Below are 13018 nucleotides of genomic sequence, written 5' to 3' on the forward strand. Positions count from 1 at the left end.
ATCATGGTCAGGAAATAGAATAAAAAAAATAAATGATTAGAAAAAAAGAAAATGTATTACTATCTGGTTTTAACTGGCAGATAAAAAGTTAGGTGATAAATTCACTTTAACGATATTGGTATCAAACATGCAAAAGGTGTAAAGACTAGAAGAAAATAATGATACAAAATGCAATAAAAAATAAACAATAAAATACGTAAAGGTATTCTGTATGAATCAGCCACAACAATCCATTGTGTGCCGATTCTGGAATTCTAATAATGAGTCTGACCCAGGGACATTCTCATTACTGTCCTTAATATGGGATAAGAAGGCGAGGATGCACAACGAATGAGAGATTTCTCTCTCTGAACTGGGTTGCGCTCATCTATGGTCATTCTCACACAGTGTCTACAGAGTGAGATTGACCTGAGTAAACTCACAGCCGAAGACTTGGGATCTCAGGTCTAAAATTCTTTTTGGACTTGAGTTATTTGTGGGGGGTCTGAATAGTGATGTATAAGGCCTTAATTAACCCCTTTATGCACCTGGACCTAACTGTCTTGATGAGAGAGTATTTATTGCATTGGTGTATATACTATATACTGAGGTGGAATGACAATTTTGCAGTTTTTATTTTTCTTCTCCCAATTTTCACTCACACTTTTTGTACCCATATAATGATATCTAAAACATAAGAACCTTGTGACAATCTGTCACCATTGTCCCAGACGATAATAAGAAGAAGTGCCGAGCTAGCACCAAGTGCCCTCGTATGTGACAATAAGATGGCAAGCTCAGCAGACAGGGATATTATTTCGCATTCTGTACAAACTCCATATAATACTCTGCTACACGGAAGAAGCAAAGAACAATGAGAAAAGACACTGACCTCCAAATACCAGTGAAGCTGTACATGGTGCTGACGCAGCGCGGTAATGCGGGGGCAGTCACACCATCCAACTGTACAATAAGCGCTGGGAAGCCGTACAGGACCAGGTACTTCACATAAAAGAACAGAACCTGCGCCAAGGCGAGACCACCTGGAAGACAAAATAATTGCATTATTAATATTACTATTACTGATATTTATTTGACTATTATATTTATTTAGATATATTTACATATCACCATCATATTCTGTAGCTCTGTACTGGGTCCCTGTGCACTCACATCAATCCCAGTCCCCATTGGAGTTTACAATCTAAATTCCAAATTAACCAAATCAGTATACTTTGAGAGTGTTGGTGGAAAGCTGAGAACCCAGAGGAGGAGGTGCACCGGGGGAATAGGCTCCGCCTTCGGTGCACTAACACCTTCATTTGCATAAAGAATTATCAGGAACACTGCAAGTTATTTTCACAAGACAAACATCATTTTAATAAGCAGGATCAACCCTAGCAGAGAGTATGTCTGGTTCAATAGGGCCGATCCCACCGACAGGATTCCTTTTAGAAATTAGGCAAGAATTGACAGCAGTTTAGAATGATGGTCGAGCTGGGTGTTACCAGTTGGGGCTGTATCGCTGCACAGACTGAGCTGGGACCATCCCCCCAGTTGGTAATATCCAGCTGGACCATCATTGTAAACTGCTGGCAATTCATTCAAAATTTCTAGAAGGAATAATAGAGGAATGGCTCGACAATAGATGCTCCAGACTTGTTATTACATGAGGATTGCATATTGTTACTAAAACATGTTAGGAGAGGTGACGGGTCCTCTTTTAGGCCTCCATACACATTAGTGTATTGTCGGCCCTGTCTACGGGGATCTCCTCTAAAGTGAATGTTTTGCCCAATCCTTTTGCTCTCACTTGTATCTACTCGGCCAAACCAAGCATGCAGGTGTATGACGGAGTCAAGAGAAATTGTTGCCAGAGGAATAGTCTATTCAAGGTATATGGGGGCCTTTAGGCTTCTATTACCAGCGCCATGTTGTGCAGTGTCAGAGTACCCTTAGTACTATGGGTACCCATAGTGTACATATACAGTGCCTTCCAAAAGTATTCACCCCCCTTGACATTTTTCATAATTTGGTGCCTCACAACCTGGAATTAACATGGATTGTTTGAGGATTTGCATCATTTAATTTACAGAACATGCCCACAACTTGGAAGATGTATATTTTTTTATTTTTTTTAATTATAAAGCAAACAACAAATAGGAAAAAATAACAGAAAAAGTCAATGTGCATAACTATTCACCCCCCTAATGTCAGTACTTTGTAGAGCCACCTTTTGCGGCAATCACAGCTCCAAGTCGCTTTGGATAAGTCTCTAGGAGCTTGCCACATCTGACCACTGGGATTTGTGCCCATTCCTCCTTGCAGAACTGCTCCAGCTCCTTCACGTTGGAAGTTTGCGCTTGTGAACAGCAATCTCTAAGTCTGACCACAGATTTTCTATTGGACTGAGATCTGGGCTGTGACTCGGCCATTCCAACACATTTACATGCTTCCCCTTAAACCACTCAAGTGTTGCTTTAGGGTACTTTCACACTAGCGTTTTTCTTTTCCGGCATAGAGTTCCGTCACAGGGGCTCTTTACCAGAAAATAACTGATCAGTTATATCCCCATGCATTCTGAATAGAGAGTAATCCGTTCAGGATGCATCAGGATGTTTTCAGTTCAGTCATTTTGACTGATCAGGCAAAAGAGAAAACCGCAGCATGCTAGTTTTATCTCCGGTGAAAAAAACCTGAAGACTTGCCTGAATACCATTCTTCTGGCGACGGAACTGCTTGCCCGATCTCTCTGTCGTCAGTGTGAAAGTAGCTTTAGCCGTGTGTTTGGGGTCATTGTCCTGCTGGAAGGTGGACCTCTGTCCGAGCCTCCGATCACGCACAGAGTGGGACAGGTTTTGCTGAAGAATATCCCTGTATTTAGCACCATCCATCTTTCCCTGAACTCTGACCAGTTTCCCAGTCCTGTCCCCCCAGCATGATGCTGCCGCCACCATGTCTCACTGTGGGGATGGTGTTCTTTGGATGATGTGAGGTGTTGGGTTTGCACCAGACATAGCTTTTTCTTTGATGGCCGAAAAGTAGAATTTTAGTCTCATCAGACCAGAGCACCGTCCTCCATACATTTTGGGAGTCTCCCACCTGCCTTTTTGCAAACTCACAACGTGCCTTATTGTTTTTAGCTGAAAGTAATGGCTTTCTTCTGGCCACTCTGCCATAAAGCCTAACTCTATGGAGCATACGGCCCATTGTCGTCCTATGTACAGATACTCCAGTATCTGCTGTGGAACTCTGCAGCTATTCCAGGGTTACCTTAGGTCTCTGTGCTGCCTCTCTGATTAATGCCCTCCTTGCCTGGTCCGTGTGTATTGGTGGGCGGCCGTCTGTTGGCAGGTTTGCTGTTGTGCCATGTTCTTTCCATTTGGTTATGATAGATTTGATGGTGCTCCTGGGGATCATCAAAGATTTGGATATTTTTTTAACCTAACCCTGACTTATACTTCTCAACCACATTGTCCCTTACTTGTTTGGAGAGTTCCTTGGTCTTCATGGCAGTGTTTGGTTAGTGATGCCTCTTGCTTAGGTGTTGCAGCCTCTGGGGCCTTTCAAAAAAGGTGTGTATATATGACAGATCATGTGACACTTAGATTGCACACAGGTGGACATCATTTCACTAATTATGTGACTTCTGAAGGTAATTGGTTGCACCAGAGCTTTTTATGGGCTTCCTAACAATGGGGGTGAATACATACGCACGTGCCAATTTTCTGTTTTCTATTTCTAAACAATAGTTTTATTTATATAATTTTCTCATTTCACTTCACCAACTTAGACTATTGTGTTCCGGCATAGAGTTCCGTTGTCGGGGCTCTATGCCGGAAGAATCCTGATCAGTTTTATCCTAATGCATTGTGAATGGAGAGAAATCCGTTCAGGATGCATCAGGATGTCTTCAGTTCCGGAACGGAATGTTTTTTGGCCGGAGAAAATACCGCAGCATGCTGCGCTTATTGCTCTGGCCAAAAATCCTGAAGACTTGCCGCAAGGCCGGATCCGGAATTAATGCCCATTGAAAGGCATTGATCCGGATCTGGCCTTAAGCTAAACGTCGTTTCGGCTTAAGGCCAGATCCGCATGGAATCTGACAGAAAAATCTGATGCCATATTACAATGTTCCACCTGCAGTGGCATTATATGGCGGCACATGGGGATATTATGACCCGTGATACAGAACCGCAGGCACTTCCTGTGACATATAAGCTCTGTGATGTGATGAGACTGAAGCAGAAGAGCAGCACAAAAACTCGGTATAGCTGTATATGGAACTGAATACTAAACATGCAATAAGCTCCCCCTAGTGGTGGTTATCGGTAGCCAGAATTGTATCATTGATCTCTCTAGGCAGGAGAGCCGTCTCAAAAATACGTATATGAAATTATCACAATGCTTCAAGAAAAAGAGGAGTCGAGTCTGACGTGGATATCGGAACGGACAAAAAAATTTGTTACGATTGCTGAGGTTTCAATATACACACATGCACGGCCCGCATACATGAAGAGCGATACTATTTGCTTGACAATAGGCGTCAGTGGATCTTCCCCAAGGGAAATTACGCTTTTACCTTCAGTGTACGTGGCACAATGAGGCTCATTTCAAGGAATGGAAAAGACATTCTAAACAGCATAATAAACTGCAAGACTGTGACTGCCGGGCGCGCCGCTAACACAGCATTATGGAGGCAATCATCTGCCTGCCCAGGTAATATCTGTCTTCGTCAGCCACAATTGGCGCTGCGCTCTCTGTGAAATGCCATTAGCTTGGCTGATTTGTGTTTTTCGCAGTGGATCAGATTCCAAACATTTTATTATTTTTTCATCATAATGAGGCAGGATAGGGAGAAAAAAATAAAATAAATCACAAACTGATGACTTGTTTTTCATTACCATTTAGATCGATACTTAGGATACATATTCATAGAGCAAAAAAATGGCTCGTTACAATAGTCGCCCCCATGATTTCCATCAAATAGGAGGATATAAAGCAAGGTTTGCAGTTAGAGGAGCTGCAGACCCTTCTCCTCGCCTCCAGGCCCTGCGGTTCTTCCACGGTCCCTACAGTGATACAGTCAATTATAGACAGAGAAGGGGGAGAGGGAGCACAAGTGACATCTGATCTCCATGGGATGTGTATATCCCAAACTAAGGAAAATGTCCCCTACTTTGCCCAAGTCAACATCCTAAATAGCATAGAAATTTTTCCAGTTCAGATACTGCCAGATTATTTCATTGTGCTTCTCCTATAAAACTCAAAAAATCTAGTAATAAAAAAAGACTAAGTTGTTGAAACAGATTCTGTGTTAACCTCTTAAATTTAGGCTTTGTTTTGGGAAAACCTGTACCAGTAGGTGTGTTCGTCGGATCACCTGGAATAAACAGGAACCAAAAGGTTCCACAAATGCCGAATTAAACTCATTCATTGGAATTACTAATTTCACCTAACCTTCAACTAGCAAATTTTTAAAACAGCACTCCGAAAAAATCTTTTCCTGCCCCATTAGAAAGCTATGCACATGATGTACTGTGTAGTGAAGTGGCTGAATTTGTGCATTATAACCTCCCTTCTGATCCTCAGCTGTGTCATGTGACCAGCACTCTGATCTCCAACTGACAAGGGACAGGAAGTCAGTTACTTTCCATGACGGATCCGCACCAAACGTGAGTGTGAAAGTAGCCTTAGTATTCGGCGCAGGCAGTGAAGGGCGCGCTCCTGCTGCCGGCTTCCTTCCTTCGGCGCAGGCGCACTCACTGCGCCACAGGTGCGGGATTTACGGGACACTGAGGAGAACTCGAAAGTCAATCAACTGGACCTGGGCGTGCCAAAGGGTGCATAGACCGAGCCTCTAGGTGCTGAAGCAACGCCCTAATAGCACCTAGAGGCTCATTAGCATATTTTAAAAGTCTTTATTTTAAGAGAACGGCGGCAGGCAGGGAGTTATACATCATACTGCTATGTACTGCTGACATTAGCCCATCGCTAATGTCAGTCAGCTACAGAACGTTATTTCTCATGACAGAAACCATTTAAGCAAGAAGAAGCTCATGGATCCAGACATGTGGTACTTCTCAAGTCAGATGTGTGTACGACAGACTTCTCCTACCTTCAGTACCTGGGGAGAAAGTACCTGATAACTACCATAGTCCGCCATGTTAGCTGACAATTAGTGACTAATCCTTAGTTACACAATCACCAGGGTACAGATTTTGGTTATACTCCCTATTCCCCCCCACCACCACCACCACTTTCTAAACCACAGTGCCATTTTTGTCCACAAATTTTACAATTAAGTTAATTTAGTGCCCTCTTCTGGGGTCTGAAATTATTAAAGGGGTTGTTCACCCTCGTTGAATTGTTTTTTAGATTCACATGGTGGAAATCATATTTACAGTGATCCCCATCGCTGTGTCCTGGATCCTATCGCTGACCTGCCGGCTTTGCATGTCCCAGATCTTCCCGTGTCAACATCCGTTTTGATGCGAGTCAAGTGAACCCTGTAGCCAATACCCGGCCGTTGCGGTGACATGTCATTCATGTGGCATGTCAGTCACATGCCGAATGAGAGACATGTCACCGCTGTATCAGTCACATGACCCCCCGTCAAAACAAAGCCGACGGGTCAGCGATAGAGATCAGTTGAGTTTCCTGTAATCCACCAGCGGTGGTCGTGCTTGCACACTATAGGACAAAGCACCGGCTTCTCTGGTGGCCGGGACCGTGGGAGCGCGCATAGGCACACATGCACAGCAGATCCCGTCCCAGACACCTCATATCTGCGCTGCAATGGTGGTCGTAACCCCTGGATACGAGCAGTGTATAATGTGATGGAAAAATGAATCCAGCCAGCAAAGGAAGCAATATGGATAATACATTAGTAAGTGCCTTCTAGTAATTTTCTGTCACGGTCTCTCCCGTGACAGGGGTTAGAAGATCTAAGAGACTGGCTGCACATGATGTGATCTGACAGCCTGTATGGTTTCACTTGTTTCTGTGTTGTTGCTGGTGATGTACTACACCTCTCATCTCAGGTGTAGACAAAGTGGTCATTCCAACTCCTCTGCTTAGTCTGGTCTCACCCATCATGCTATGCGGTTGATAGCATCTTTATGGTTGTGGAAGTGCTGGTGATCGATTCTCCATTGAGTTCCTGCTCGTCCACGTACTTTGGAGTTAAGTGCCTTTTTCTTATTTCTACCTTGTTGTTTCCCCTTATATTTTGGTATTAGGCCGGAGGGGGTCTCCTGTTCCTTCAACTGGGAAGGAACAGGTCATCTTTTCCCCTGGCACTATTCCCAGGGCCCTTTAGGGTCAGATAGGGCTCTAGGTTCCAGCGTATGAACATTTCTAACTTTGAGGTGTGTTCATACGGTTAGTAGTCAGGGCTCGGTTTAGGAATTCACTAGGTGGTGACCTTTCCCCCTTTCCCTAGTTCCCAGGTCTAGTACCTCTTCCCTTCCCGCCTGTGTTCGGTGTGGAGTTTGCCTCCCACACCGCGCCTTGACACTTTCCCTACATGATAAATGCCACTTGCTGAAGTAAGAGGACCCCTTTAATTTCTGCAAAACAAAGGCACCAACTCACTAAATAAAAACAGTTATATTCATGAGAACAAACCTGCGTGCGCCGTCTCCTCATACAGCTGATCGTGGGGGTCCGACACTGATCTGATCTTGATGACCTATCCTGAAGATAGGTCATCAATAGTAAAAGCCCGGACAACCACTTTAAGTTTTTAAGCTTCTGTCTATCTGCAAAGTGTCTTGCTTTCAGTCTCACATTGTACCTTCAGGCTGCTGCTCCGACAGCTCGATTTATAGCCCTCATCTCTGAACTCCTGACAGCTCATAAACGCTCATTTAGGCCATACTGTTATCAGTTTGATAAGAATCTAGCTACAATAAGTGTTTATGAGCTGTCAGGAATTCAGAGATCAGAGCTATACATCCAGACGGTTTAGTGTGAAACTGAAGGCAAGACACTCTGCAAGTAGGCTGCAATTTCATCTTGTAGAACAGGAATCTGGAAGGAATTTTTTCCCCCTAAAATGAGTAAAATTGGCTTACACCTTATGTGGTTTTTTTTTGCCTTCCTCTGGATCAACTTGAGGGTTAACAGGCAGAACTGGACGGACGATGTCCTTTTTAAGCCTTATAAACCATATTACTATGTACAGTGCTGCCCATAATTATTCATACCCCTGGCAAATTTTGACTTGAAGTTACTTTTATTCAACCAGCAAGTAATTTTTTGACAGGAAATGACATAGGTGTCTCCCAAATGTAAATAAAAGCTGAGAAATGTTTTTTTTCTACAATAATGCCTCTTGTACATCGTCTTATTATCTTTTGGGAAACACCTATGTCATTTCCCATCAAAAAATTACGTTGAAAAAATTGGTTGAATAGAAGTAACTTCAAGCCAAAATTTGCCAGGGGTATGAATAATTATGGGCAGCACTGTATGTTACTATGTAAAAACTGTTGAATTTTTTTAATAACCTATTGATTAAGATATTATATCATCCATCCTTCATCTTACTAATTCTCAATGATAAAATGTGAAACCTTTCAGGATATGTTGTAGACTTTATTATGCCATTGTCTCAATAAACAAAGATTGAACCATAAAATGGTTTTCCGACATTTTAATCCTCTAGATCAGTGATGCCCAACCTACGACCCGCGAAGCTGTGTCATGCGGCCCGTGCAACTCCCTGGAAAAAGTCTAAGGCACATTCATCAGTGAGCGCTGTGAACGGCACAGGCAGCGCAGAGATGTGGCCTGTGCCTTAAATAACCAATAGCAAAGCTCCATACAGCAAGGAGCTTTGGTTGGTATAGGCGCGCACCGCAGAGATACAGGTCCTGCAGCAGGGGAAGCTGGCGGGAGCTGGAAGAAGGAGGGGCCGGCTCCAGGGGTGGCTGTTGTAAGGACCTTGGGAAAAATGACAGGGCCGCTGGAGAGGTAAGGAGCCACGGACTCCTGTGACTGGTCCCCAGTAACCCTGCTCCCCCCTCCTCCTATCACCCCACTAGTGATCCTGCTACCCCCTCCTCCTATCACCCCACTAGTGACCCTGCTCCACCCTCCTCCTGTCTCCCCACAAGTGACCCTGCTCCCCCCTCCTGTCACCCCACTAGTAACCCTGCTCCCCCCTCCTCCTGTCACCCCGCTAATGACCCTGCTCCACCCTCCTCCTGTCACCCCACAAGTGACCCTGCTCCACCCTCCTCCTGTCACCCCACAAGTGACCCTGCTCCCCTCTCCTCCTATCACCCCACTAGTGACCCTGCTCCCCCCTCCTCCTGTCACTCCACTAGTAACCCTGCTCCCCTCTCCTACTGTCACCCCGCTAGTGACCCTGCTCCCCCCTCCTCCTGTCACCCCACTAGTGACCCTGCTCCCCCTCCTCCTATCACCCCACTAGTGACCCTGCTTCCCCCTCCTCCTGTCACTCCACTAGTAACCCTGCTCCCCCCTCCTATCGTCACTCCGCTAGTAACCCTGCTCCCCCCTCCTACTGTCACTCCGCTAGTGACCCTGCTCCCCCCTCCTCCTATCACCCCACTAGTGACCCTGCTCCCACCTCCTCCTGTCACCCCACTAGTGACCCTGCTCCCCCCTCCTCCTATCACCCTACTAGTGACCCTGCTCCACCCTCCTCCTGTCTCCCCACAAGTGACCCTGCTCCCCCCTCCTGTCACCCCACTAGTAACCCTGCTCCCCCCTCCTCCTGTCACCCCGCTAGTGACCCTGCTCCAACCTCCTCCTGTCACCCCACAAGTGACCCTGCTCCACCCTCCTCCTGTCACCCCACAAGTGACCCTGCTCCCCCCTCCTCCTATCACCCCACTAGTGACCCTGCTCCCCCCTCCTCCTGTCACTCCACTAGTAACCCTGCTCCCCTCTCCTACTGTCACCCCGCTAGTGACCCTGCTCCCCCCTCCTCCTATCACCCCACTAGTGACCCTGCTCCCCCTCCTCCTATCACCCCACTAGTGACCCTGCTTCCCCCTCCTCCTGCCACTCCACTAGTAACCCTGCTCCCCCCTCCTATCGTCACTCCGCTAGTGACCCTGCTCCCCCCTCCTCCTATCACCCCACTAGTGACCCTGCTCCACCCTCCTCCTATCATCCCCACTAGTGACCCTGCTCCCCCCTCCTGTCACCCCACTAGTAACCCTGCTCCCCCCTCCTCCTGTCACCCCGCTAGTGAACCCTGCTCCCCCCTCCTCCTGTCACCCCACTAGTGACCCTGCTCCCCCCTCCTGTCACCCCACTAGTAACCCTGCTCCCCCTCCTCCTATCACCCCACTAGTGACCCTGCTCCCCCCTCCTCCTGTCACTCCACTAGTAACCCTGCTCCCCTCTCCTACTGTCACCCCTCTAGTGACCCTGCTCCCCCCTCCTCCTGTCACCCCACTAGTGACCCTGCTCCCCCTCCTCCTATCACCCCACTAGTGACCCTGCTTCCCCCTCCTTCTGTCACTCCACTAGTAACCCTGCTCCCCCCTCCTATCGTCACTCCGCTAGTGACCCTGCTCCCACCTCCTCCTGTCACCCCACTAGTGACCCTGCTCCCCCATCCTCCTATCACCCCACTAGTGACCCTGCTCCCCCCTTTTCCTGTCACCCCACTAGTGACCCTGCTTCCTCCTCCTCCTATCACTCCACTAGTGACCCTGCTCCCCCCTCCTCCTGTCACCCCACAAGTGACCCTGCTCCACCCTCCTCCTGTCACCCCACTAGTGACCCTGCTCCCCATTCCTCCTGTCACCCCACTAGTGACCCTGCTTCCCCCTCCTCCTGTCACCCCACTAGTGACCCTGCTTCCCCCTCCTCCTGTCACCCCACTAGTGACCCTGCTTCCTCCTCCTCCTGTCACCCCACTAGTGACCCTGCTCCCCCCTCCTCCTGTCACCCCACTAGTGACCCTGCTCCCCCCTCCTCCTGTCACCCCATAGCTGAACAGACTCAACCGACTATGATGGGATCAGTTCAGTTTCCGTTCGGGGTCCTGTCTTTTTACCGGACACAAAAGTGCTGCATACAAGGCTTTTTTATCTGGTCTTTCGACAGAATCTGCGACAGAGGCTCCAAACGCAGCCTAAAACGTAGATTTGAAGGCCTACGTATTATGTATTCTAGTAATGCTCACACGTGCCCCTACAGTGTTTGCATTTCATTCTGGCAAAGCTACCTGGTTCTGGCCCGCAAAATTTATACCATATCTAGTGCGGCCCTCAGACGAAAAATGGTTGGGCACCACTGCTCTAGATAGACCATCAGTATCTGACACCCCGGACGCCCGCCGATCAGTATCTGACACCCCGGACGCCCGCCGATCAGTATCTGACACCCCGGACGCCCGCCGATCAGTATCTGACACCCCGGACGCCCGCCGATCAGTATCTGACACCCCGGACGCCCGCCGATCAGTATCTGACACCCCGGACGCCCGCCGATCAGTATCTGACACCCCGACGCCCGCCGATCAGTATCTGACACCCCGGACGCCCGCCGATCAGTATCTGACACCCCGGACGCCCGCCGATCAGTATCTGACACCCCGGACGCCCGCCGATCAGTATCTGACACCCCGGACGCCCGCCGATCTGCTATTTTGAGAAGGCTCCGGCACAAACACTTGTTCATCGAGCAATTGGAATCTTTCAACAGGTTTAAAATCATTGTTTGCTGGCGGTAGATGGTGCTGTCGAATCATGATCTGCTGCCGGCAAACAATGATTAAGAATGGGGACAGACGATGGCATTACCGATCGCTCCTCTCCATACAGTGGAGGAGATCTCTGCATGTAATAGCAGCGGTCCTATCTGCTGACGAGCAGGCAATTCCCGGGGAGGAACGCTTCGCTCGCGACAATCGCCTGTGTGATCTGCCCTGTCTAATATAAGCCTAAAGAGATGCAGATTGGTTGGAGACGCACTCAGCTCCTAGAGTCAGATCTGTGTCCAAGTCACATTCTTGTCTCCTTTTACAGTCTTACAAATCTAAGCAGTACTATGTAAAGAATCGGGAGAGCGACCTCAACGGGCACTTCTCCTATACTGAAGAATAATGTTTTCTAGATCTTCTCTAGGTACGTGAAGATCCAAGAGAACCCCTTCAGATTGCTCAATAGGTACAGGATGCCGGCGTTTCACAAAGAGCTAATTTATGTGATTCTGGGGAATGTTGGAGATGTCGTGACTCAACAGGGGCTTCCCTACACATTTGGATTGCATGCGGTAAGACTATTCTTAACAGGGAACATCTGTCACAAATACTGTTGTATCTCCTTTGCACTATCCTATTCAGGCTTTCATCTAATGATTTTGTGGCTCATACGGGCTGCCAGACTGTTGGTTCCACTGAAGTGAAGGGACACGAAGCCTCCCTCTTTCCAACAATGGAGGGATAGGGTTAATCAACCTTATAGTTGGGAGTCCATCTAGTTTCTATATATGTGGAACTGTTCCTGAGGAAGAGCTCACTGTATATTGAGTTATTTATGGGTGCTGTACATATCTGTATCCAGTGAGCTCCCTCTAGTGGCAGCTCCAGGAAGGCATCATTTTATCATTTGTCATTTACATGAGTCGAATAGGTGTCATTTTTTTTCTTCTTTTTTTTTTCCTCTTTCCTTTATTTTCATTTTTGCCTTATTTCCTTCAGTTTTGTTTTTTTTTCTCATCCCTCTGTTACACTTCTTGGCCGAGATGTAGGATTCATCTAATTTATTTGACTTATAGCTTCATAGGTAATCAATATCTGATTAAAGGTGTTTTCCAGAAGTAGAATATTGATGGCTTATCCTCAAAATAGGTCATCAATATCTGGTTGGTGGAGCTCGACAGCACTGCCACAGACTACCTCCTCCCAGCATACCAATCACAGTGCTTGGTATTGCAAGCCTGTCCCATTCACCTGAATGGGACTGAGCTGCGCTTGGCCATGAAACCGATGACTGTTACGTCACTGGCATAGGAAGAGGCTGCATTGCTCACTGTAGTGCCAAAGCCC

At 47.2% G+C, this 13018-nt stretch overlaps 1 protein-coding gene across 1 annotated transcript in view; it reads right to left on the reverse strand.

Moving 5' to 3' along the window:
• HHAT (hedgehog acyltransferase) overlaps positions 1–13018 on the reverse strand; it is a 324329-nt gene that overhangs the window by 246554 nt on the left and 64757 nt on the right. Inside the window, exon 8 of the mRNA XM_044286517.1 lies at positions 872–1022. Coding sequence (XP_044142452.1) covers positions 872–1022 — 151 coding nt within the window. The remainder of the gene's footprint in view (positions 1–871; positions 1023–13018) is intronic.

This window comes from Bufo gargarizans, chromosome 3, assembly GCF_014858855.1.
Source record: "Bufo gargarizans isolate SCDJY-AF-19 chromosome 3, ASM1485885v1, whole genome shotgun sequence".
NCBI lineage: Eukaryota > Metazoa > Chordata > Amphibia > Anura > Bufonidae > Bufo > Bufo gargarizans.